The sequence below is a fragment of the Triticum dicoccoides genome, chromosome 2B (assembly GCF_002162155.2).
Source record: "Triticum dicoccoides isolate Atlit2015 ecotype Zavitan chromosome 2B, WEW_v2.0, whole genome shotgun sequence".
NCBI lineage: Eukaryota > Viridiplantae > Streptophyta > Magnoliopsida > Poales > Poaceae > Triticum > Triticum dicoccoides.
The window spans coordinates 385,130,911-385,152,889 of NC_041383.1; the positions used below are offsets into that span (position 1 = coordinate 385,130,911).

At 45.9% G+C, this 21,979-nt stretch overlaps 2 protein-coding genes across 3 annotated transcripts; both read left to right on the plus strand.

The window, feature by feature from the left end:
- The first annotated feature begins 13,146 nt into the window (after nucleotides 1-13,146).
- Nucleotides 13,147-17,039, plus strand: LOC119363799 (peroxisomal membrane protein 13-like). Its single transcript, XM_037629169.1, has 5 exons — nucleotides 13,147-13,253; nucleotides 14,275-14,511; nucleotides 14,616-14,932; nucleotides 16,317-16,409; nucleotides 16,500-17,039. Exons 1-5 carry the CDS (start codon nucleotides 13,247-13,249, stop codon nucleotides 16,689-16,691), a joined length of 846 nt encoding a protein of 281 aa, XP_037485066.1. The 5' UTR covers nucleotides 13,147-13,246; the 3' UTR covers nucleotides 16,692-17,039.
- Nucleotides 17,040-17,670: 631 nt separating this feature from the next.
- Nucleotides 17,671-20,615, plus strand: LOC119363798 (peroxisomal (S)-2-hydroxy-acid oxidase GLO5). Of its 2 annotated transcripts, none has more exons than XM_037629168.1 (10): nucleotides 17,671-17,830; nucleotides 18,044-18,184; nucleotides 18,635-18,759; nucleotides 18,902-18,948; nucleotides 19,054-19,131; nucleotides 19,235-19,359; nucleotides 19,511-19,577; nucleotides 19,659-19,721; nucleotides 19,837-20,112; nucleotides 20,208-20,615. In XM_037629168.1, the coding sequence occupies exons 2-10, from the start codon at nucleotides 18,048-18,050 to the stop codon at nucleotides 20,394-20,396; spliced, it is 1,107 nt and encodes a 368-aa protein (XP_037485065.1). In that variant the 5' UTR covers nucleotides 17,671-17,830; nucleotides 18,044-18,047; the 3' UTR covers nucleotides 20,397-20,615. The 2 variants fall into 2 exon arrangements, with proteins under 2 accessions (XP_037485065.1, XP_037485064.1); XM_037629167.1 differs by having other exon boundaries at nucleotides 17,688-17,830; nucleotides 17,996-18,184.
- The last annotated feature ends 1,364 nt before the right edge of the window (nucleotides 20,616-21,979 follow it).

The following is a 21,979-nucleotide window of genomic DNA, read 5'->3' on the forward strand; positions in this document are numbered from 1 at the left end:
GTCCATATATATGAAGATATATTTGCCCTATGCTTTGGTACTAAATGACAATTGTCGGTGTACTAGAGTAGGGGTACCCTAGTATCCCGAACTTGTGCACGGGCAGTTGCAGCACCCCGCGGCAAGGCTTGCCGGGTGACCGCCAAGGTCCTCCCTGGTTCCTTTGGAGCCATTCAAGAACAAAGTATTTAAGCTCAGGAGACAAGGCCCCGGCAAGAGGAGCTTGCCGGGAAGGCCAACCAAGGCATTTCAAGGAACTTGCCGCGACGCGCCGCGCGTCCCGGCAAGGCTCGGTGAGCGACAAGCTTCCGGACCCGACAAGACAACGGCCGCGGCAAGGCGCTTGCCGCGGCAGGCTGCCACTCTGTACCCACGCTCCAGCACATCCACCAACGTGTCGCTCTGGGGGCCTTTCCAGGCGCGCGTGGCGGGAGGCTGTGCAGCCAGTGGTGCGCGGTGGCATGCGAAGCTGACAAGACTACCATCGTGGCAAGCGGTGGCGCCCCTGACGGTCCTTTTCTGCACTATTTGGGCGACGCAGACGGGCATTTAATGCCTTCGTCCCCTGCCGTCAGGGTTAGGTAGGCTGCACTGTACAGGTAGCTGAACCAACCACCTCTCTTTTTACATTTTTACCCCTGTCTACTTTGCCACCTGTCGGTGACCCCTTGAGCATATAAAAGGAGGCCCATGCGCAACGTAGAGGAGGCTCGGTTCATTGGGAAGCCAGAAAAACATTTAGCTCTTTCGAGCAAGAACACAATACAATCAGACAAGCAACAGTAGGAGTATTATCTCTCCGGAGAGCTCCGAAGCTGCGTAAACTGCTCGTGTGCTTCGCCTCGATCTGCTCTTCGTGCGACCTCCACCCGCGCCGAACCGAAAGGGGCACGGTCCGCCGGCCCCATAGGTGTTCGTGGATCAGTTTCCCCGACACAATTCCTATGGAGCATCAAGTGCATTGAATCTTATATGAAGATATGTTCCATAATGATGCTTGAAGTGCATTGGGCTGTTTTGTGAAGTCTGCCATCAAAGCATCCGAAGAAGTCCTCATGGTATCCTTCTCTGGATACCCCGTGCACACGGGCTTGTACCGTGCGCACGGGGTCGAGTGTCAACTCTCTGGATACCCCATGCTTACTTGGCCTAGGTGTTGGCTCTCGAGATCCCATACCCAGTGAGGTTTCAAGTTGGTCTTCGGGTACTTCTATTTAAGCCATCAAGATTGGTTTCAATGCCTAATCTAATTATGTTCATGATGGAGTGCATTGGAGGATCTCAAAGATTGATATATTTGGGCTTCCGAGGATCAAGGCCTGAGAGAGTAATCAAAGAGAAGAATTCAAGTTATGGTCTCAAGACAAGATCATGGTGAGATCATGTGTTGGGTTTCGGTTGATCAAGTCTTGAAGCAAGCAACTAGAGTGACGAATTCATTATGCCTCTCAAGAGATTGTGATGGAGTTTTTAGAAGGGCAAGTGGTGACCAAGATGATATTCATAGTGGAACTTGATATGGTCATGGAAGAGTCTTTGGTGATATAGTCTTGAAGCAATGAAGGGAAATGAAGAGTTCATTGTGGCTTTCAAGAAACCAAGATGGAGCTTCGAGTAAAGATGTTGGTTGACCAAGATAAAGCTCAAAGATTATATCTAAGTGGTCAACTCTCAAAGCACAAACATTGTACCACGTGAGATCAAGTGATCTAGTGGTATGGTAAGTAATTGTGAATTGTGCTTTGTTACCTAACCCATGCTATGTGTTTGGTATGTCTATGTGGGTTAGGTGTTTCTCATGGGCTTGCATCAAAAGGAAAGATCTCAAGTAGCCTATGTGTGGATGACATCAAGTGGTGATGGTCATCGGGTTCGAGGAGTCCAAGTGCAAGATGAGAAGCCAGAGGTTATATGCTTTGAAGCTTGCGGTCCACATCATGATAATGCTCATGTGAAGATGGGCTTAAGTTAAGGCTTCCCTCATTGCAATATGAGGAATCAATTCAAGCATCTTCACCAAGTGGTTGTGGACAAGAAAGCGATTCCAACTTGAGACAAGAATTGGAGTCATCACCAAGCTCAAGTTGAATATGCAAGGCAAAGGTATACCTTAGCTAGGTTTTCCTAGTTTTGCCGGTCTCATGGTGCTTGGAGGGAGACCGGATTATAGGTTTGATAGTCGTACTATCAAGAGGGACTCTCGAGCAAGTAGCTTGATCATGTCGCATGTAGAGAGATCAAACATTTGCATTACTTGTATCATTATTTATTGTTGATCTTGGGTGGTTCTCTATGTGAGGACCTTGGGCTTTTCCATAGCTTCAAAACGAGCCCAAGATCATCGAATTCGGAGTCCGTATGCCAAAGTTATCACTGTTTTAGTGGGCTGCTGCAGGCTGTTCTGGGTACCCCGTGGACACGGGGTTTTTGACCCCCGTGGGCACGGGGCCCCGTGCACATGGGCCTGTGCCATGCGCACGGGACCCCGTGGGCACGGGGTCTAAACCCTCGTGGGCACGGGGTGTCCAGGAAGTGCCCGTTGGAGCCCCAACGGCTAGTTTTGGAAGTTGGCTATAAAAGAGCCCTTCCTCCCCACCGGTTTGGGGGTTGTTCATTCACATTCTAAACATCATTTTGAGCCTCTTACCACCTCTCCCAAACCCCTATCTCCCTTCTAAGTGAAGGATGATTTGTGGATGGATCTTGGAGTCATTTGTTGATTTCCTCCATTGCATCCCCTCTCTTCAATCTCCCACTTTCTTGAGTTGCATCTTGTGAGATTGAGAGAGTGAGTTGAGCATTTGTTGCTTGACCTTGCATTTCATTTGTTGCATTGGTTTGAGCTCCCCGCATCGATTTGTTCGTGTGAGAGTCCATGAGTTTATTACTCTTGGAGGCTTCGCCTCCTAGACGGTTTGGTGATATATTGAGAAGATTGTGAAGAGGCCTATGTGGCCAAGGTTCTCCCGGAAGCTTCCTTTTGTGGTGTGCTCCGAGGAAGGGTGTTCAAGTGGCCTAGGTGGTCAAGTTCCTCCGGAAGCTTCCGTGGTTGTGGTGTGCTCCGGAGAGGTTTGTAAAGGTGTGGTGGTCGCCTTCAAGACCAACCCCGAGTGAATCGAGGCTCATCCGTTGGGGGTGACTCGACGGTGAGTCACTTGGTGACGCCCCGGAGCTTTGGCTACGACACCGCTCTAACGGAGATTAGCACTCTCACGAGTGTGAACTTCGGGATAAATCCGCGTCCCCGACTCACTTGTGGTTATCTCATACCCACACCCTTTACTTTCCGCAATTCATACTTGCCCATATTGATATATCTTGTGATAGTTGAATTGCTTAGTTGTTCCTTCATTTCCATATCTTGTGATATAGTTTGTGCTTGCTAGTTTGCTTAATTGCCTATCTTGTTTAGTATAGGTTGTTGGTGCACTTAGTTGAGCCTAGCATTTTTGGGATTTGTGCTTGAAAAGTATCCGTTAGTTTAATTCCGCATTAGGATAAATCCAAATCCGTAAAAGTTTTAAAACTCCTATTCACCCCCCCCTCTAGTCGTCATCTAGATCATTTCAATTGGTATGAGAGCTTTGGTCTCTCCTTGGTAGGCTTCACCGCCTAGAGAGTAAAGATGTCGACTAGTGGTATAGTGCACGATGACACCTTTTGTTTTAGTGGCACAAACTATCACTTGTGGAAAATTCACATGCTTTGTCATTTTCGGACCATGGGTCCATGTTTTGTGCGAATTGTTCTTGTAGGGGCTTCTCCATGGAAGGACGACCTTCTTCCAACTAGTGAGGAAAATGATGATATGCTTTTTGGATATAGTGCTAAGAATGCCATAATCCGGTTTATATCCCTCGAAGTATTTGAGTCTATCATGACTTGTGTGACGGCTCATGATATGTGGACCAAAATTGAAGAAATATATGGTGGGTCCAATCTTGTTGATGTTCATCATCTTCCGGAGGAGCTAATCGAGGAGGTCTCCACATCTTCAAATCATGAAGATCTCCATATTGCTTCTTCCTCCGTGTACTTGGACATTTCAACTTCTTCCGCCTCATCATCATGTGGCATGTCCCAAGGTAATGACATGGTGAGTGAAAATATCATTTGTGATGATTGTGATGATGTGCTCAACATTGATGATCTTACATGTATACATGGTAGTGTTGTAGATTCTATGGACTTGAGCATATCTAGCAAAAATGACTTACATTCTTGTGCTGATAGTCCATGCATATCATTTGGAGATTCCTTGAATACCTTTTGTGATGATATGCTTGATACTCCTTGTTTCCATGATCTATGTGCTTCTATTTCCTCTAGTTGTTGTTTGACTAACCATGTAGAGGAAACAAGAGAAAATAGTGCATACATCATTAATGAGGAAATTGCTAGAGGAGCAAAGAAGGACATCACCTTGTTGGAGAGGAAATGCTATGAGTGTCAAGAGCATGGACATGGATATCCTACTCTTGATGACAAAGAAACTCCCTCTCCAAAATAATCATCATCAACCTCCGATGTTCACATGTGCCTCATGGCAAGAGGTAATACTGAGGTATCATCTACTCTTTGTAATGGTATTGATGAGAGTAATGATGAATGTGATAGGGATATGAGTCAAGAAATATATGAAATTGGTAATTCTCTTTGTGGGGTAAATAAGAACACTTATGAGATGTTTAAAGATCTTATCACTCATTTTGGAGAGTGTAATGATTTACTTCACGAAGAGCAAGAACAAAATGAAAAACTTGATTGTAACCTTCTTGATGCTCTAGAAACTCTTAAAGACTTAGTGTCTTCTAAAGAAGAGATTGAAGTTGCTCATGATCAACTTAAAGAGGATTTTGAGCACCTTGACCTTGTCTACAAGAATGTCAAAGGAGAGCTCACCAAACTCTCTAAGTCTTATGAGGAACTTCAAGCTACTCATGTGAAGTCTCTAGTTTCTTCTAGCTCTTCTCATATTGTCAATGATGCTTGTGCTACTAACTCTACTTCTTGTGAAGCATCTATCTTGAAGAAGAATGTTGAGCTAAGGGCTCAACTTGTTTTGCTAACTAGCAATTATGGGAAATTAGAAGAAAGTCATGAAAAGCTCTCGGGCTCTCATGATGACCTTCTAATCTCCCATGAAAGGCTAAAGTTAGCTCATGAGGCTATTGTGACTAAGGTAACATCTCGTCAGCCTCATGTGGACATTAGCACTATATTTACTCAAAATGATGTATTGACATGTGCTAGTCCTAGTAATTCATCTAGACATATTATAGCTGATTCTTGTGATGAATTGCTCTCATTGCCTTGTTGCTCTAATAATGAAGTTTCTACTTCCTCTAGTACTTTTGTTGATACTAACCTTGTAGAGGAAAACAAAGAGCTCAAGGCTCAAGTCACTATTTTGAAGAAAGACTTGGAAATGTGTCATGAAGGAAATTGCACTCTCAACAATATTTTGAGTGGTCAAAAATCCCCTCATGACAAGGGTGGACTTGGTTTCATCTCCAACAACAAGAAGTCCGAGAAAAGGAATAAGGAATAAGACCAAGTCAAGAATCCGGCCAACATCACATGCTTCAAGTGCAAGAATGTTGGACACCATGTGAGATCTTGTCCATTGAAGAAGAAGGCTTCAAATGTGAAGCAACAAGGGAAGCGGCCTCAAGTCCAATCTCAAGGTCAACCTCAAGTTCAATCTCAAGGTCAACCTCAAGCTGAAGAAAGGCCACTACCAATAATGAACCAAGGAAATGCTCCCCAAATTGAGAAAGTAAAGAAGAAGAGAAGGGGGAGCACATGTTGCTATATTTGTCATGAGAAGGGACACATATCTTCATCTTGTCCCAACGGTAACATCCCTAAGCCTCCTCTAGTCAATGATCATTATTTGCTTAGGAAGGATGTTGTTGGCAATTTTTTTGCCAAGTTTGTTGGCGCCCAAAGTGGTTTGGAAATGGAAGAGGCCATTTGGGTTGCCAAGCCTATTGTGTCTAACTTCTTAGGACCCAACTTGGTTGGGGACCATCAAGCTCAACCTTGATCAATAGGTGTGTGGAGGACATTGGAGATTTGGCTAGTTCATGAAGAAAAGAATATTCACCATTTATTTGTTCGAGCCAAGTCATGTGGATTATCTTCATATTATCTATCCAGTGTTCCTCCTTGTGGTAACTTGTATTTGTATTGCTTACATTGAAAGTTACTCGCCCCTTGCTTGCTTAGGTTTTGTATCTAGCATGTGCATTTATATGTTGTGCTTCCTAATATGCTTGATTTGTGTTTTCTAGCATGTGTAGGTTGCATTGCACATCATATAGTGATGCTTGTTGTCTTGAGCCTTATTTGTATGTTGTTTGGCTCTTGCGAGATATTAGTGGATCATCACATTATGGGGGAGTGTTATGTTTTGTGCACATCACAAACCCAAAATGTGAATATGAGAAATACCACATAGTATTGATACTCAATATTATCTAGTCACTATGTGGTATGTCAAGCTCATTTGAAATTCAGTTTCTCAGAGTATCCATTAGTTATCTCTTTTAGGTGGTTATTTGCCTCTGTTGTATGCCTGCCGTGGTATCCAGAAAGTTGCACCAGAAAAGTTCTGGATACCCTGTGCGCACGGGGTCTTTTGACCCCCGTGCGCATGGGGTGTTGCGTAACTCTCTGGGTACCCCGTGCGCACGGGGTCTTTTGACCCCCGTACGCACGGGGTACTGCGTAACTCCCTGGATACCCCGTGTGCACGGGGTCTTTTGACCCCCGTGCGCACGGGGTGTTTGTTGATTATGATCTTGTGCTTCTTCGGATTCTACCACCGAGTGTTAATTCCAAATACCAATTGGTATTTCTTCTTGTGGTAGAATTTTATGATCATCTTCTTCTCGGCTTGTGCTTCAACTTGCCTTATCTCACTCCTTGTACTATCTATTATCTACTTGAGTTAGATAAGCCTTTGAGCATGTGTGTAATGTATATCCTATATGTTCTTTGGTTTTTGCTTAGTTCATATGTTGTACTTTTCTTGCGGTCCTGTGTGGATTCGTCTCTTTGATATAATTTGGACAACTTGAATGCTTTATGTTATTTTTGGAGTATTCTTTGTTTAAGTGTTCTCTTGTCCAAATTGTATCTCTTTGGATCTTGGTAGGTATGTGCATGCATATTTATTTATGTACTTCTTCATGCCTTGCTTGCTCTCTTGATCCTCTATATAGGGTAAACTCCATAATATAATTAATGGTTAAAGGTGTGCATGAATTTCATTTTCATATCCTTTTGCACATACTTATTGTGGAGTTTGCCCTATGTATTGTGATTGTGCTTACTTCTTCGGACCCAATATGTTTGGGGACCATTTTGTACCCTAATGTGTTTTAGGTACCTCGGAGAAGCATTGGATGCTTGGCTTATTCACGAGGAGGTGGAGACACCATGGGAAATTATTAGGGCCAAGCTTGATTGATTCTTTGATTTGGTGGAGAAGATAAATGAAAGCCCGGTTCGGTCCTTCCATGCGGAGCAATTTGTTTCAAGTGTTGTAGGTGATGAGGCTCCTTCCCAAGCTACAAGTACAATGGGGATTGGTCATATTCTTCCACAAGAAACACCCCTTGTCCATGTAGAAGAAGAAGGAGTAAGAGCCCCTCTTGTGGATCGACCATAAGGGAAGTCATCACCCCCAACACAAGAGCAAGATGTTATGGGAGATCATATACCTATCCAAGAACAAGATCAAGTCCCTCATGTTCGCGTACTAGATCAAGGGTCTCTTGAACCAATGCTTTCTCTCTTGGTAACAAGTACTTACTTCATGCATTTATTCAAGTTAGAGTCAACATTGTGTGTGTTGCATCATGGCATGATTAGTACTTGTTGAGTGAGTGCTTGTATGTTTTGCACATATGTTTGCACTCATGAGTTGGTGGATATATTTTGGACCCATGCTTAGCATGATTATCATATTGGATATCTCCATTATCCCTTGTCCAAAATATGTTCTTTAGATCCTTTGAATGTTTGATTCTTTTGTCATATCATTTTGGTGCATTCTATGGATGCTCAATATAGTGTGAATTTCTTCGTTTGTTCATAACTGGATATGTGCATTTGATTCCACTCATAATATGAGAAATGCACAAATTAAGGAGGAACTCATACTATATTGGTCGTCTATATTTTTCTTCCATTTTGGCACTTGTTGCCAATGGGGGAAGTTTAGAGGGTTTAGGTGAAGTGGGTTGGTTCCTGTCATTCATGCTTATCTACTTTTGTTGTGCTTGCTCATTGCATGGATGTGTATATAGAGGAAACTCCACCAAGTTATTTCCTGTGCATATATTGTGGGGGAGTTTGCTCTATATATTGTGGTTCTACTAGCATCAAATTCTTGTGTAGTATTTCGATGCTAGTACAACTGGTTTTGATAACATCAACTATCTTTGTGATGTTTGAAGCTATCAAAACCACCTCAAGTATACAATTTATTCTCGGATAGATTGCATACTTGTTTTAAATTCATTATATAAACCCTCTTGTTGAGATTGTCATCAATTACCAAAATGGGGGAGATTGAAAGGGCATGTAGCCCCTAAGTGTGGTTTTGGTAATTAAATGACAATCTCTATGGACTAATGTTTTCAGTGAGATATATTAGAAGGTTTTGTCCATAGATAGTGCCTCAAGGATATTGGACGGAATCAAGGATGAAGTCCATATATATGAAGATAGTGCCTCAAGGATATTGGACGGAATCAAGGATGAAGTCCATATATATATATATGAAGATAGTGCCTCAAGGATATTGGACAGAATCAAGGATGAAGTCCATATATATGAAGATATATTTGCCCTATGATTTGGTACTAAATGACAATTCCTATGGAGCATCAAGTGCATTGAATCTTATATGAAGATATGTTCCATAATGATGCTTGAAGTGCATTGGGCTGTTTTGTGAAGTCTGCCATCAAAGCATCCGAAGAAGTCCTCATGGTATCCTTCTCTGGATACCCCGTGCACACGGGCTTGTACCATGCGCACGGGGTCGAGTGTCAACTCTCTGGATACCCCATGCTTACTTGGCCTAGGTGTTGGCTCTCGAGATCCCATATCTGGTGAGGTTTCAAGTTGGTCTTCGGGTACTTCTATTGAAGCCATCAAGATTGGTTTCAATGCCTAATCTAATTATGTTCATGATGGAGTGCATTGGAGGATCTCAAAGATTGATATATTTGGGCTTCTGAGGATCAAGGCTTGAGAGAGTAATCAAAGAGAAGAATTCAAGTTATGGTCTCAAGACAAGATCATGGTGAGATCATGTGTTGGGTTTCGGTTGATCAAGTCTTGAAGCAAGCAACTAGAGTGACAAATTCATTATGCCTCTCAAGAGATTGTGATGGAGTTTTTAGAAGGGCAAGTGGTGACCAAGATGATATTCATAGTGGAACTTGATATGGTCATGGAAGAGTCTTTGGTGATATAGTCTTGAAGCAATGAAGGGAAATGAAGAGTTCATTGTGGCTTTCAAGAAACCAAGATGGAGCTTCGAGTAAAGATGTTGGTTGACCAAGATGAAGCTCAAAGATTATATCTAATTGGTCAACTCTCAAAGCACAAACATTGTACCACGTGAGATCAAGTGATCTAGTGGTATCGTAAGTAATTGTGAATTGTTCTTCGTTACCTAACCCATGCTATGTGTTTGGTATGTCTATGTGGGTTAGGTGCTTCTCATGGGCTTGCATCAAAAGGAAAGATCTCAAGTAGCCTATGTGTGGATGACATCAAGTGGTGATGGTCATCGGGTTCGAGGAGTCCAAGTGCAAGATGAGAAGCCGGAGGTTATATGCTTTGAAGCTTGCGGTCCACATCATGATAATGCTCATGTGAAGATGGGCTTAAGTTAAGGCTTCCCTCATTGCAATATGAGGAATCAATTCAAGCATCTTCACCAAGTGGTTGTGGACAAGAAAGGGATTCCAACTTGAAACAAGAATTGGAGTCATCACCAAGCTCAAGTTGAATATGCAAGGCAAAGGTATACCTTAGCTAGGTTTTCCTAGTTTTGCCGGTCTCATGGTTCTTGGAGGGAGACCGGATTATAGGTTTGATAGCCGTACTATCAAGAGGGACTCTCGGGCAAGTAGCTTGATCATGTCGCATGTAGAGAGCTCAAACCTTTGCATTACTTGCATCATTATTTATTGTTTATCTTGGGTGGTTCTCTATGTGAGGACCTTGGGCTTTTCCATAGCTTGAAAACAAGCCCAAGATCATCGAATTCGGAGTCCGTATGCCAAAGTTATCACTGTTTTAGTCGGCTGCTGCAGGCTGTTCTGGGTACCCCGTGGACACGGGGTTTTTGACCCCCGTGGGCACGGGGCCTCGTGCACACGGGCCTGTACCGTGCGCACGGGACCTCGTGGGCACGGGGTCTAAACCCCCGTGGGCACGGGGTGTCCAGGAAGTGCCCGTTGGAGCCCCAACGGCTAGTTTTGGAAGTTGGCTATAAAAGAGCCCTTCCTCCCCACCGGTTTGGGGGTTGTTCATTCACATTCTAAACATCATTTTGAGCCTCTTACCACCTCTCCCAAACCCCTATCTCCCTTCTAAGTGAAGGGTGATTTGTGGATGGATCTTGGAGTCATTTGTTGATTTCCTCCATTGCATCCCCTCTCTTCAATCTCCCACTTTCTTGAGTTGCATCTTGTGAGATTGAGAGAGTGAGTTGAGCATTTGTTGCTTGACCTTGCATTGCATTTGTTGCATTGGTTTGAGCTCCCCGCATCGATTTGTTCGTGTGAGAGTCCATGAGTTTATTACTCTTGGAGGCTTCGCCTCCTAGACGGTTTGGTGATATATTGAGAAGATTGTGAAGAGGCCTATGTGGCCAAGGTTCTCCCGGAAGCTTGCTTTTGTGGTGTGCTCCGAGGAAGGGTGTTCAAGTGGCCTAGGTGGTCAAGTTCCTCCGGAAGCTTTCGTGGTTGTGGTGTGCTCCGGAGAGGTTTGTAAAGGTGTGGTGGTCGCCTTCAAGACCAACCCCGAGTGAATCGAGGCTCATCCGTTGGGGGTGACTCGACGGTGAGTCACTTGGTGACGCCCCGGAGCTTTGGCTACGACACCGCTCTAACGGAGATTAGCACTCTCACGAGTGTGAACTCGGGATAAATCCGCGTCCCCGACTCACTTCTGGTTATCTCATACCCACACCCTTTACTTTCCGCAATTCATACTTTCCCATATTGATATATCTTGTGATAGTTGAATTGCTTAGTTGTTCCTTCATTTCCATATCTTGTGATATAGTTTGTGCTTGCTAGTTTGCTTAATTGCCTATCTTGTTTAGCATAGGTTGTTGGTGCACTTAGTTGAGCCTAGCATTTTTGGATTTGTGCTTGAAAAGTATCCATTAGTTTAATTCCACATTAGGATAAAGCCAAATCCGTAAAAGTTTTAAAACTCCTATTCACCCCCCCCCCTCTAGTCGTCATCTAGATCATTTCAGGGTGGGTGGGTGGATTTAAGTCCGAACTCTGACCCAATCCGGGACCCAGTGGCTGGGGAGCTTCCGAACTTGGGAGTTCGGGTTCCGGGGTGTTACCCAATTTTTTCGGCCCGCTGTTCGATTCTAGATTCGGAGCTTGGGTCGAGTCCTCCCACAAGCGGGTATCCGGCTCAGAGAGCTCGGAAATCCGGACACAGTTCGTCCTCAAAACAGAGGAAAAGTCGTTGCATTGCTCCTCCACCACCACTATTTAATGGGTGACCGACGGAGAGTTAATCTCTCTTTGATTGGGTTTAAGCCCAACCCGATCATAGTCCGTAGCGACTCGCAAGGCGGCGATGCGATCCAAGAGCTCGTTCAAGGACGAAAGTTTCATCGGATCCATCTGCTCGGCGTATTCTGAGCAAATGTGGAGGCTGTTTTCGATGACCCGAGAAGTCATCGTTGACACGGCGGCCGAACGGGCGGTCATGATGAAGCCGCCTAGTCGGAGGGTTTGGCCTAAAGCCAGGGCTCCCCCCGAGGCGATGTTGTCCTTGAAAACAAGGCGAGCCATCAAACATTTTTTCGACGTCACAGTGGAACTCTCAATGAAAGCACCAATGTCAGTGTCAAAACCGACGAATCTTTGATAGGGGGTCCCGAATTGTGCGTCTAAGGCTAATGGTAACAGGAGGCGGGGGACACGATGTTTACCTAGGTTCGAGCCCTCTCTATGGAGGCAATACCCTACTTCTCGCTTGATTGATCTTGATGATATGAGTATTACAAGAGTTGATCTATCACGAGACCGTAGAGGCTAAACCCTAGAAGCTAGCCTATGATTATGATTGTTCTTGTCCTACGGACTAAACCCTCCGGTTTATATAGACACCGGAGGGGTAGGGTTACACAGAGTCGGTTACAGAGAAGGAAATCTACATATCCGAATTGCCAAGCTTGCCTTCCACGCAAAGGAGAGTCCCACCCGGATACGGGACGAAGTCTTCAATCTTGTATCTTCATAGTCCAACAGTCCGGCATAAACATATAGTCCGGCTGTCCGAGGACCCCCTAATCTTGGACTCCCTCAATAGGTGCCGGCCGCTGGCTGTGTCCCGCGAGAAACACATTCATTTTGGAGGCTGGCCGTGTTGTCGGCGACAAAACTATTCATTTTGTAGGCTGGCTCTGTTACCGGCCGCTGGCTGTGTTGCTGGCGAGGACGTGTAGGCCGCTCTGTTGCCGGCGAGGACGTGTAGGCCGCTGGCTCTGTTGCCGGTGAGGATGTGTAGGCCACTGGCTCTGTTGCCGGCGTGAACTAGGGTCGCTGGGCTGAACTAGGGCGTGCTATTTTCGAAAGTTGGCGTTTGAAAATGGAGGCAGACAAAGTGTGACGGAAAGATGCGTCCGTGCGCTGGACACATGGCGACCGCATACCAGAACAAGTTTGAAAATGATTCATTGACCTACCAAATAAACAGAATCCGGGTAAAACGGATATTCCTTTGGGGTTGCGCGGTGGAGTTGGGCTGATTGATTCGGCAACGTGAACGAGACGAACGTGGGCCGGCTTGGAGTAGAGAAAGGAGCAACTCGGTCCAGTCCACTGCTGATGTACTGCTGCCTATTTTTATCCGCTGCAAAAATTGAGGGGAGATATATAAAATCGGCTGCGGGCGAGCGTGGGCCGGCTTGCATCGCACGACCCTTTGCCGGTGAAGAGAACAGAGTAGGCCTCGCACGCCAATGGCAGGTTCGTCCTCCCCCCTCCCCCTCCCCCTCCCCCTCCAACCCTAGATAGATCCCCCAACAAACTCTCGATTCCTCGATTAATTTCTCCGATTCCATGCCAAGTCCACCACGTAGCGGTGGATTCGGTCCGATTCGGCTATTCTTGCTCAGTTCCGCTTGAGATTTCGGCCGCGAACTTTGGGGCGAGTGGTTGTTTAGGGATGTTGCATGCTGTTGGAGGAGAGATTTGAGGTGCGGGGACGTGCTTCTGTACGAACTTGGAGCTTGCAGCGCGATGAATCGTTGCCGGGTTGCTCCAGCTATCTTGACGTGGACGAAGGACGGTGGAACTGGCGTCGATTTTATCGATTTGGTAGGAATTGGCGTTGGCGGTTCGTGCGAAGATGTGGGCATGAGAATTTTCGGCCGGTTAGTACTTCGAGCTGTCCCCGGAGATGGCTTGATGTGCCAGTACCCGCTAATTTGTAGCTCTGAGCTTGATTCTATGTTGATTGGCATGATTCAAGAGGGTTTGGTTAGCTCGACGGAGCTTGGCGACCAGAGTTTTGCATACCCTGATGTTCTACGATTGGTTAACGTCCGTGCCTGAGCCCGTATAGGCTTACTAGTTTGTCAAAGTACACTGGTCATTTGAGGTGTAACAAAGTATCTAGTCCTTCCTGGGAGGCAGCCTAAAATCAGGCATTCGATCATATACCTCTTGTTTTCTTGTTGCTAAACCCATTTCCTTTTATTTGACAAAAAAATGCTTATTTGGCTAAACGAGATTCTTGTCTGAAAGATAGCACCTACTCGTGCATTTCCTGTTGGAGCCTTTTATTGGTCTTCTATTTCTGCACTCCAGTTGTGTTGGCCATTCTTCAGTATTGTAGTTTGCTGCTAGCTCACTGCCAGTCACGTGCTTTTCATTATCCGATTATGGGGTTTTGTAACGCCTCTCAACTCACTGATGTTATATGCCTCACATATTGATTTCTAAGTGGTTGAGATCAATTCTGATCTTCACTCGGTTAAATTTCCAGGTGCACCACCAAAACCGTGGGAACGTGCTGGGGCTGAGGGAACATCCGGTCCATCACCTTTCAAACCACCATCTGGTGGCAGCACTAGCGATGTCGTCGAAGCTTCTGGTACAGCTAAACCTGGAGAAACCATTGCTGCTACAGAGAGGAACATGTCTGCCAATGTAAATAACCCCATCTCGAGGCCTATGCCCCAACGTCCTTGGCAGCAAACAGGCTATGGAAATTCCTATGGAGGTAATCTCCTGTACTGACCTAGAGCCTATTTGAAGCTTGTTTGCCTTTTGGGGATATCTTGTCAACAATGGTTGTCCCGAGAATGTTCATTTCCTCTTATACAGGAACAGGATATGGATCCAATATGTATAGTTCGGTTGGTGGATATGGCAGTACTTATGGTAGCGGCGGGCTCTATGGGAATAGCATGTACTCGAGCTATGGAGGAGGTGGCGGCCTCTATGGAGGTTCCGGGATGTATGGGGGAGGAATGTATAACAGTGGGATGGGAAGCTCTTATGGTGGTTATGGTATGGGTGGCATGGGTGGCATGGGTGGCATGGGTGGCATGGGTGGCATGGGTCCTTACGGCAATCCGGATCCAAATTCATTTGGCCCTCCCGCAGCACCACCGGGTTTCTGGGTGTCCTTCCTACGCGTGGTATAATACTTCTCCTACTTTTTCATTGATCATGATTGTGTTCTGTTTCAATTGGTCCAGCCGTCTAGTGCACATTGAAGCATGCCATAACTTCTGAATGTTCATTAATGTCTAATATGAAATGTTTGGATACAAGCATTTTCTGCCTAAAGCAACGCAATCTCTGTATACTTTTTTTTCATCCAGTTGTCCACTTTATTTTACTCTGAAGCTCAGGCTGTTGTGAGTTTCTATGTTGTATCTATTTTGATATGTGTAGTTAAGTAGGTTTTAGTTAATATACATTCTAGTGTGTCATCATGGTAATGTTAAACATTTGGCCATGCTTGTTGACATTTGTTTTTTGGAGTAGAGATCTTATCATCAAGTATATCAAAGTTTATAGATAGACATGTGTGAAGTTACATGTCATTCATAACACATGAAGGCCCTGTTTGATCGCTCAGAATTTTCTATGTATTATGAAAATACTACAGTTTTTTAGATTACCACGGTTTTAATTACTGTGAGCTGTTTGGCAACCACAAAAAACTGTAATATCAATACAACGGTATTCCGCAAACCATGGCATTTTCTCTGGATAAAACACCAACAACCCTGGACCTCTTTTTTTAAAACCGAGCACGCAAAAAGAACGAGCCCATCCTAAGCAGCCGTCGCCGCCCTGTTGTGTGTGGATGGTGTCTTGGTCAGCGGCCATTAACAAATCAAAAAGGTTCCTCCCGCTGCTTCCTCCTATTTTACCTGAAGTCGTGTCCGCCCAATCTGTGTTCCCTCCGTTACTAGATCTTATATAGCGAAGGTCTGTGCGGGGATTTCGTTCCCGTTTCTCGGTGTGCATGATGGACTGGCCTGGCCGGGATGACCAAGCCGTTCCCGTCAACCCGCAGCTCCACCTCGCGTGTTGTGCCGCCGGCTTAGCCGTGTTGCAGAGCGTCAGGTCCTTGCTCCGTGTCAGTACGTTCTAAGTTCGATTGCTCCTCCTTGATGAGTGTGACATCGAGCTTGTGCGTCGTTCAATTAGTCTCTGGTCATACTAGTTTGTGCATGCCGGTGCTCTGTGCATGTTCGTTCATCAGCTTGCAACGTCTAGGTAGCTAGCAACGCGAGCGTTTGCAAACTGCTTCAAATGGCTAGCTCGTTAACTTTAGTTGACGCATATAAGGTCTTGCCAAACAGGTCTACAGTTTTCTGAATACTCCAAAATACTTTGTTATGTCAAAACCGTGGTTTTTTGTACCTACAGGTTAAATTACTGTAGTTTTTCAATACTTTGCTATCAAACACAGCCGGATTATAATAGTTCCCCCATTACTTTGACAGTTTAACACTTGCTTAATCTTTTGAATACAATTCTTCATAACTAATCCTGGATTTGCTACAGATGCATGGTGCTGTCAGTTTCTTTGGGCGAGTTGCATTTCTCGTTGAACAAAACACACAAGCCTTCTATTTATTCATTACTGCTATGTTGCAGGTACTATTATTTTACGTTCTCCTCGCTTGTCTTGGGTTTGAATAGCATGCTTACAGCTGTACTTGCATTGTTTGTATCTGATTGCCACAGCTCTTTGATCGGTCTGGAATGCTTTACGGTGAGCTTGCGAGATTTGTCTTACGCCTGCTCGGAGTCCGAACAAAGTCAAAGAAAGGCCGCGTTCAGGGTGCTGAGGCCCCTGCATTCGAGGGACCTGGCCAGCAGCTTTTTGAGGCACCAAAAGCCGGCAACAACTCATGGGACAATGTTTGGGGAAACTAAGACGCCTTGCCCTTTTATGTGCCGTTCAACTTATAGAAACATACAGTTAGCGAAGGAAAGATTATGAAAGGCATGCATGTCAGCAATCAATCTTAAAGCGAAGAAGAGCGCCCAGTCGGAGGAATTGTCTGTTGTAGTTAGCGAAAGAACACAAGGGCTGCTCTTTCTGATTTTCATGGCTTAATCTGCTGTGAGCCTAATGATGTCCAGTTTGCTTTGCTCGAGGATGCAGTGTTGTTTAAGTATTTCTGTTGTTTGTATCTATGTGGGGGTAAATAATACCTGTTATCTTGAAAAGAATGAAGCGAAATGTATTGTGTTCTCTCCCTATTTCTTAGTTTGATTTTCAGCTGAAGGTGGCATTGAAGATGGTAAATGAAATGCAAACATTTCATCATCTTCTTAGCAAGTGTGTCACATAAGTACAGACTTGAGCAAAAACGTTTTGTCCAGCTGACTGAGGTACATGTATTATGTACAAGAAGTCAAAGCAGCCCAAATGCTGAAACATTGACATGGGTTAGGCTAAAAAATAACTTTAATTGTTGGTAGCATGACCAACATTCTCCATCTATTTTTTTAATTAACTGATGAAGTGGGCTTTGAAGATTCTGGCTGACAGTTGAGGATGATGATGATGGTGCATGCAGATACAATTGTCTTGTCTCCAAGAAAGAAAGTACCCCCAGGAAACACGTCTGAAGCGCACCCCTGATCGATCAATCAATGAGAATAAATCCTGAAACGCAAACTGGGACGGTGGCCTCGTCTGCAACGGATCCGAAACCGTAGGGCGGAGGAAGAGAAGAAATGACGAAGCTGGAGGGCATTTTCCGCGAGGGGATAAATGTGGCGATTTTGTAGGGAAAGGAGGGTTGCAAGTGGATGAGGAAGCAGTGTAGGAGAACCGCCCTCTCTTCCCACCTCCAATTGCTCATCTCATCCATACAGCCCCTCATCTCTCTCAACTGCTCAATTATTCTCCGTTGTATTGTTTGTCTGCATGCACAGAAACCTTGAGGACTCGCCGCCTCATCTCTTATATTGCATCCATCCCCTTCCCCACCACAACCCCTAGTTCCTTCCTTCCCTTCCCCTCAGCCTTGAGGGGACAGTCAGCCACAGCCTCCTCATACAAGGTAAAAATCTAACGAGTTTCAGAGTAATTTACCAGGTTTATGATGCTCCAGTTCTTGGACGCTGTTACTATGTTATTAGCACATATTCTTTCCTTGTCTTGACCGTGTAATCTTCTTCACTAAGGTGTTTCACCCACTTGCATGTAGTAATTTTCTTTTCTTCAGGTAACTAACGACGCCTCTTGTTGTCTGTATGGATGGTGATTTGCACAGAAAAATGGAGATCACCAATGTCACAGAGTACCAGGCCATCGCCAAGCAGAAGCTTCCCAAGATGATCTATGACTACTATGCCTCCGGTGCCGAGGACGAGTGGACGCTCCAGGAGAACAGGGAGGCCTTTGCCAGGATCCTGTAAGCTGCCTGCCCATCCTTGACGTTTTCGTCCCACGGTATCTCCGTGTCTGTTTTGTTTGTAGAAATGCGTAAGAGCGCCAACTATACAACTGCTAACGTTATGCTCCTCCGTACCAACTGAATTTCGGGGTTTCAGAGTTTGATGTACTACCTTAGAGCACATCTAATTCACCAGAGACAACAAACTTTAAGCAATAATTAAACAGGACGATTCTGATGTTTCGATATATAGCGTTCCAAGTCAATCAGCTTGTCATGTAATGTTCCGGAAATCCATGCTATTTGTCTAATATTCTCCTACTAGTTTAGGAACAGCTATCAAGTTCCTATTTACGTAGTAGCATAATAGGTTGCTCAAGTAATTTCTCAATACATCCTTTCAGAGCTAGACTTACTAACCCTAGTACTACTGATTTACCCATCATTGTTTGCATGTGTTTCGGGTAGGTTCCGCCCGCGCATTCTGATCGATGTATCCAAAATCGACATGACAACAACTATCCTGGGATTCAAGCTCTCAATGCCCATCATGATTTCCCCCACTGCCATGCAGAAGATGGCTCACCCAGATGGTATTGTCTCTCTGAAATGTCATTTGATTGTGCTTAATTGAGCTACACCAAAGTATATAACGTTGTAAGAATTTTGAAATGGTTCCTGCTTTGTCTGCTGCACATTGTTGACCTAATATTGGCATATCCATCCTACTCTCAGGAGAGTATGCGACTGCCCGCGCAGCATCAGCAGCAGGCACTATAATGGTATGTCCATTCAGTCCCTTTGCAGCAGAATATCTACGGATATATGGAACAATCCTATGTGACCAAGTAGAATGAGGTGCTAAAGATGCTGTATTTTTCTTTCAGACATTGTCGTCCTGGGCTACTTCAAGTGTTGAGGAGGTTGCCTCAACCGGACCAGGGATCCGTTTCTTCCAACTCTATGTAAATACTATGTCCGTTGAACAAGTGCTACTTACAGAATCCTTGTCTCTCTCATTTTGTTACTCAGGCTTGTGAATGATCATAGTTCATCTCAACTTTGTAGGTCTACAAAGACAGGAAGGTGGTCGAGCAGCTTGTGAGGAGAGCGGAAAAGGCTGGATTCAAGGCGATAGCGCTCACCGTGGACACCCCGCGACTTGGCCGCAGGGAAGCTGATATCAAGAACAGGTACCCGCCACTCATATTCCCCATAGAATCATATATGATGGTGCAATAAATAATATCGACAGGCAATGTGGTGAAGATGACAATGATACACTGAAGCAACATAAAGCACATCTGTCGGGATTTACACTAAGCAACCTACTTGTGGCTGCAGATTTGTTTTGCCACCAAATTTGACACTCAAGAACTTTGAAGGTTTGGACCTCGGGAAAATGGACCAGGTGCATAATTCATCTTACAGAACACAATACAAACTCTGCATGTCTCTCTGAATTCTCATGGGATCTCTTTGTTCCAAGCAGGCTAACGATTCAGGACTAGCTTCATATGTCGCCGGCCAAATCGACCGCACACTGAGCTGGAAGGTAAACCAAGAAGAAGAAAAAAGTCTTACTTGAACTTGACAACTAACTCCATTCGTGTATGAAATTTGTTCTAGTTGCCGTGGCTCTGAACTGAAGATGTAGCCTTGTGGTGCAGGATGTGAAGTGGCTGCAGTCCATCACCACGATGCCGATCCTGGTGAAAGGAGTGATCACCGCAGAGGACAGCAGGCTCGCCGTCGAGAACGGCGCGGCCGGAATCATCGTGTCCAACCACGGCGCCCGGCAACTGGACTACGTCCCGGCGACCATCAGCGCCCTGGAAGAGGTCGTGAAGGGTGCTGGCGGGCAGATCCCCGTCTTCCTGGACGGCGGTGTGCGCCGCGGCACCGACGTCTTCAAGGCGCTCGCTCTCGGCGCCGCCGGCGTCTTCGTAAGTGCAGTGCATGCTCTTGTCCTGGGCTAGCTAGCTCGCTAGCGAATTCAGCAAGTCATGATATTAGGTGTGACTGTGTGCATGGCATGCAGATCGGAAGGCCGGTGGTGTTCTCGCTGGCGGTGGCCGGGGAGGCCGGGGTGAGCAACGTGCTCAAGATGCTGCGCGACGAGTTCGAGCTGACCATGGCGCTGAGCGGCTGCAACTCGCTGGCCGACATCACCCGCAACCACGTCGTCACCGAGGCCGACAAATTCGGCGTCATGCCGTCCCGCTTGTAACTTGGAACCAAATCAAGTCGGTCCACGTCGCCGGCGGCCGTATAGCGATCAAGGCTCACGTACGTAACGGCATCGATGCGTGATAATGCTACCTAGTGTAATTAATTTTGGACGGGATGTGTGTGTGTGTGTTTCCGACTTCCTAAGTGCTGTGATATGGCATGGATCGATTAAACATGATAAATGAATTAAATACGTACATTATTCCTCGCAAAAAAATTTCTTTTTTGAGAGTACGCCTAGACGTACCATAGCTTTATAGAAGGCAGAATTATAAGTACAAGATGACTATCATCCCGCAAAAAAAAAGGTACAAGATGACTATCACTTGCTGCGAACAACAAGTGTAGCACAACCACCACACCCAAGCCACCAACGACCATACAACACTACAAAGCACAAGCGCTTGCCCAACAGATAACAACACCGTGTCTCGACCCATGTCGGCACCTCCGAAGACCAACTGCTCCCACAGAACTTCACTTGTCAACGCACCATCCATCCTGAATGCCGAAGAGGAAGTGGCAAGTAAATGGCAGAACTTGATCCGATCCGAGGAAAACACCGTCTTGGACACACCGGCGACGGCTGTGCATAGCGCCGCCGATAATCAAAATTGGGCCACAGCGAACACCGGAGGAGAGCAACGAGGAACCAGGCCATGTCTCCAAACACGATGCTCTCAACAGAGGAACGACGTCAAGTACGCCGCCATCATGCCGATCCGATCGAATCAAGGCTTTCACCCGGAGACAACAACCAACTCCAAACGAGCGAGGGAAATGTCGAATACACTCGGCAATGCCTCCAAGGAGGGGAACGACACCCACGGGCGCCATCGCCGCCGGCCCGGCAAGAGCCGTGCAAGATTTGTTGGGGAACATAGTAATTTCAAAAAAAATTCCTACGCACACGCAAGATTATGGTGATGGCATAGCAACGAGAGGGGAGAGTGTTGTCCACGTACCCTCGTAGACCGTAAGCGGAAGCGTTATGACAACGCGGTTGATATAGTCGTACGTCTTCACGATTCGACCGATCCAAGCACCGAACGTACGGCAACTTCGTGTTCAGCACACGTTCAGCTCGATGACGTTCCCCGGGCTCCAATCCAGCAAAGCGTCGGGGATGAGTTCCGTCAGCACGATGGTGTGGTGACGATGATGATGTTCTACCGGCGCAAGGCTTCGCCTAAACTTCGCGACGATATGACCGAGGTGGAATATGGTGGAGGTGGGCACCGCACACGGCTAAGGAACGATCCATAGATCAACTTGTGTGTCATGGGGTGCCCCCTGCCCCCGTATATAAAGGAGCAAGGGAGGAGGAGGCCGGCCCTAGGAGGAGGGCGCGCCAAGGGGAGTCCTACTCCCACCGGGAGTAGGACTCCTTCTTTCCTAGTCCAACTAGGAGAAGGGGGGAAAGAAGGGAAGTGGAGAAGGAAGGGAGAGGGGGGCTGCGCCCCAAACCCCTTGTCCAATTCGGACTGGGCTTGGGAGGGGCGCGCGCCACCTCCTGGCTCCTTCCCACTAAGGCCCATTAAGGCCCAATACTCTTCCCCGTATTTCCGTAACTCCCCGGTA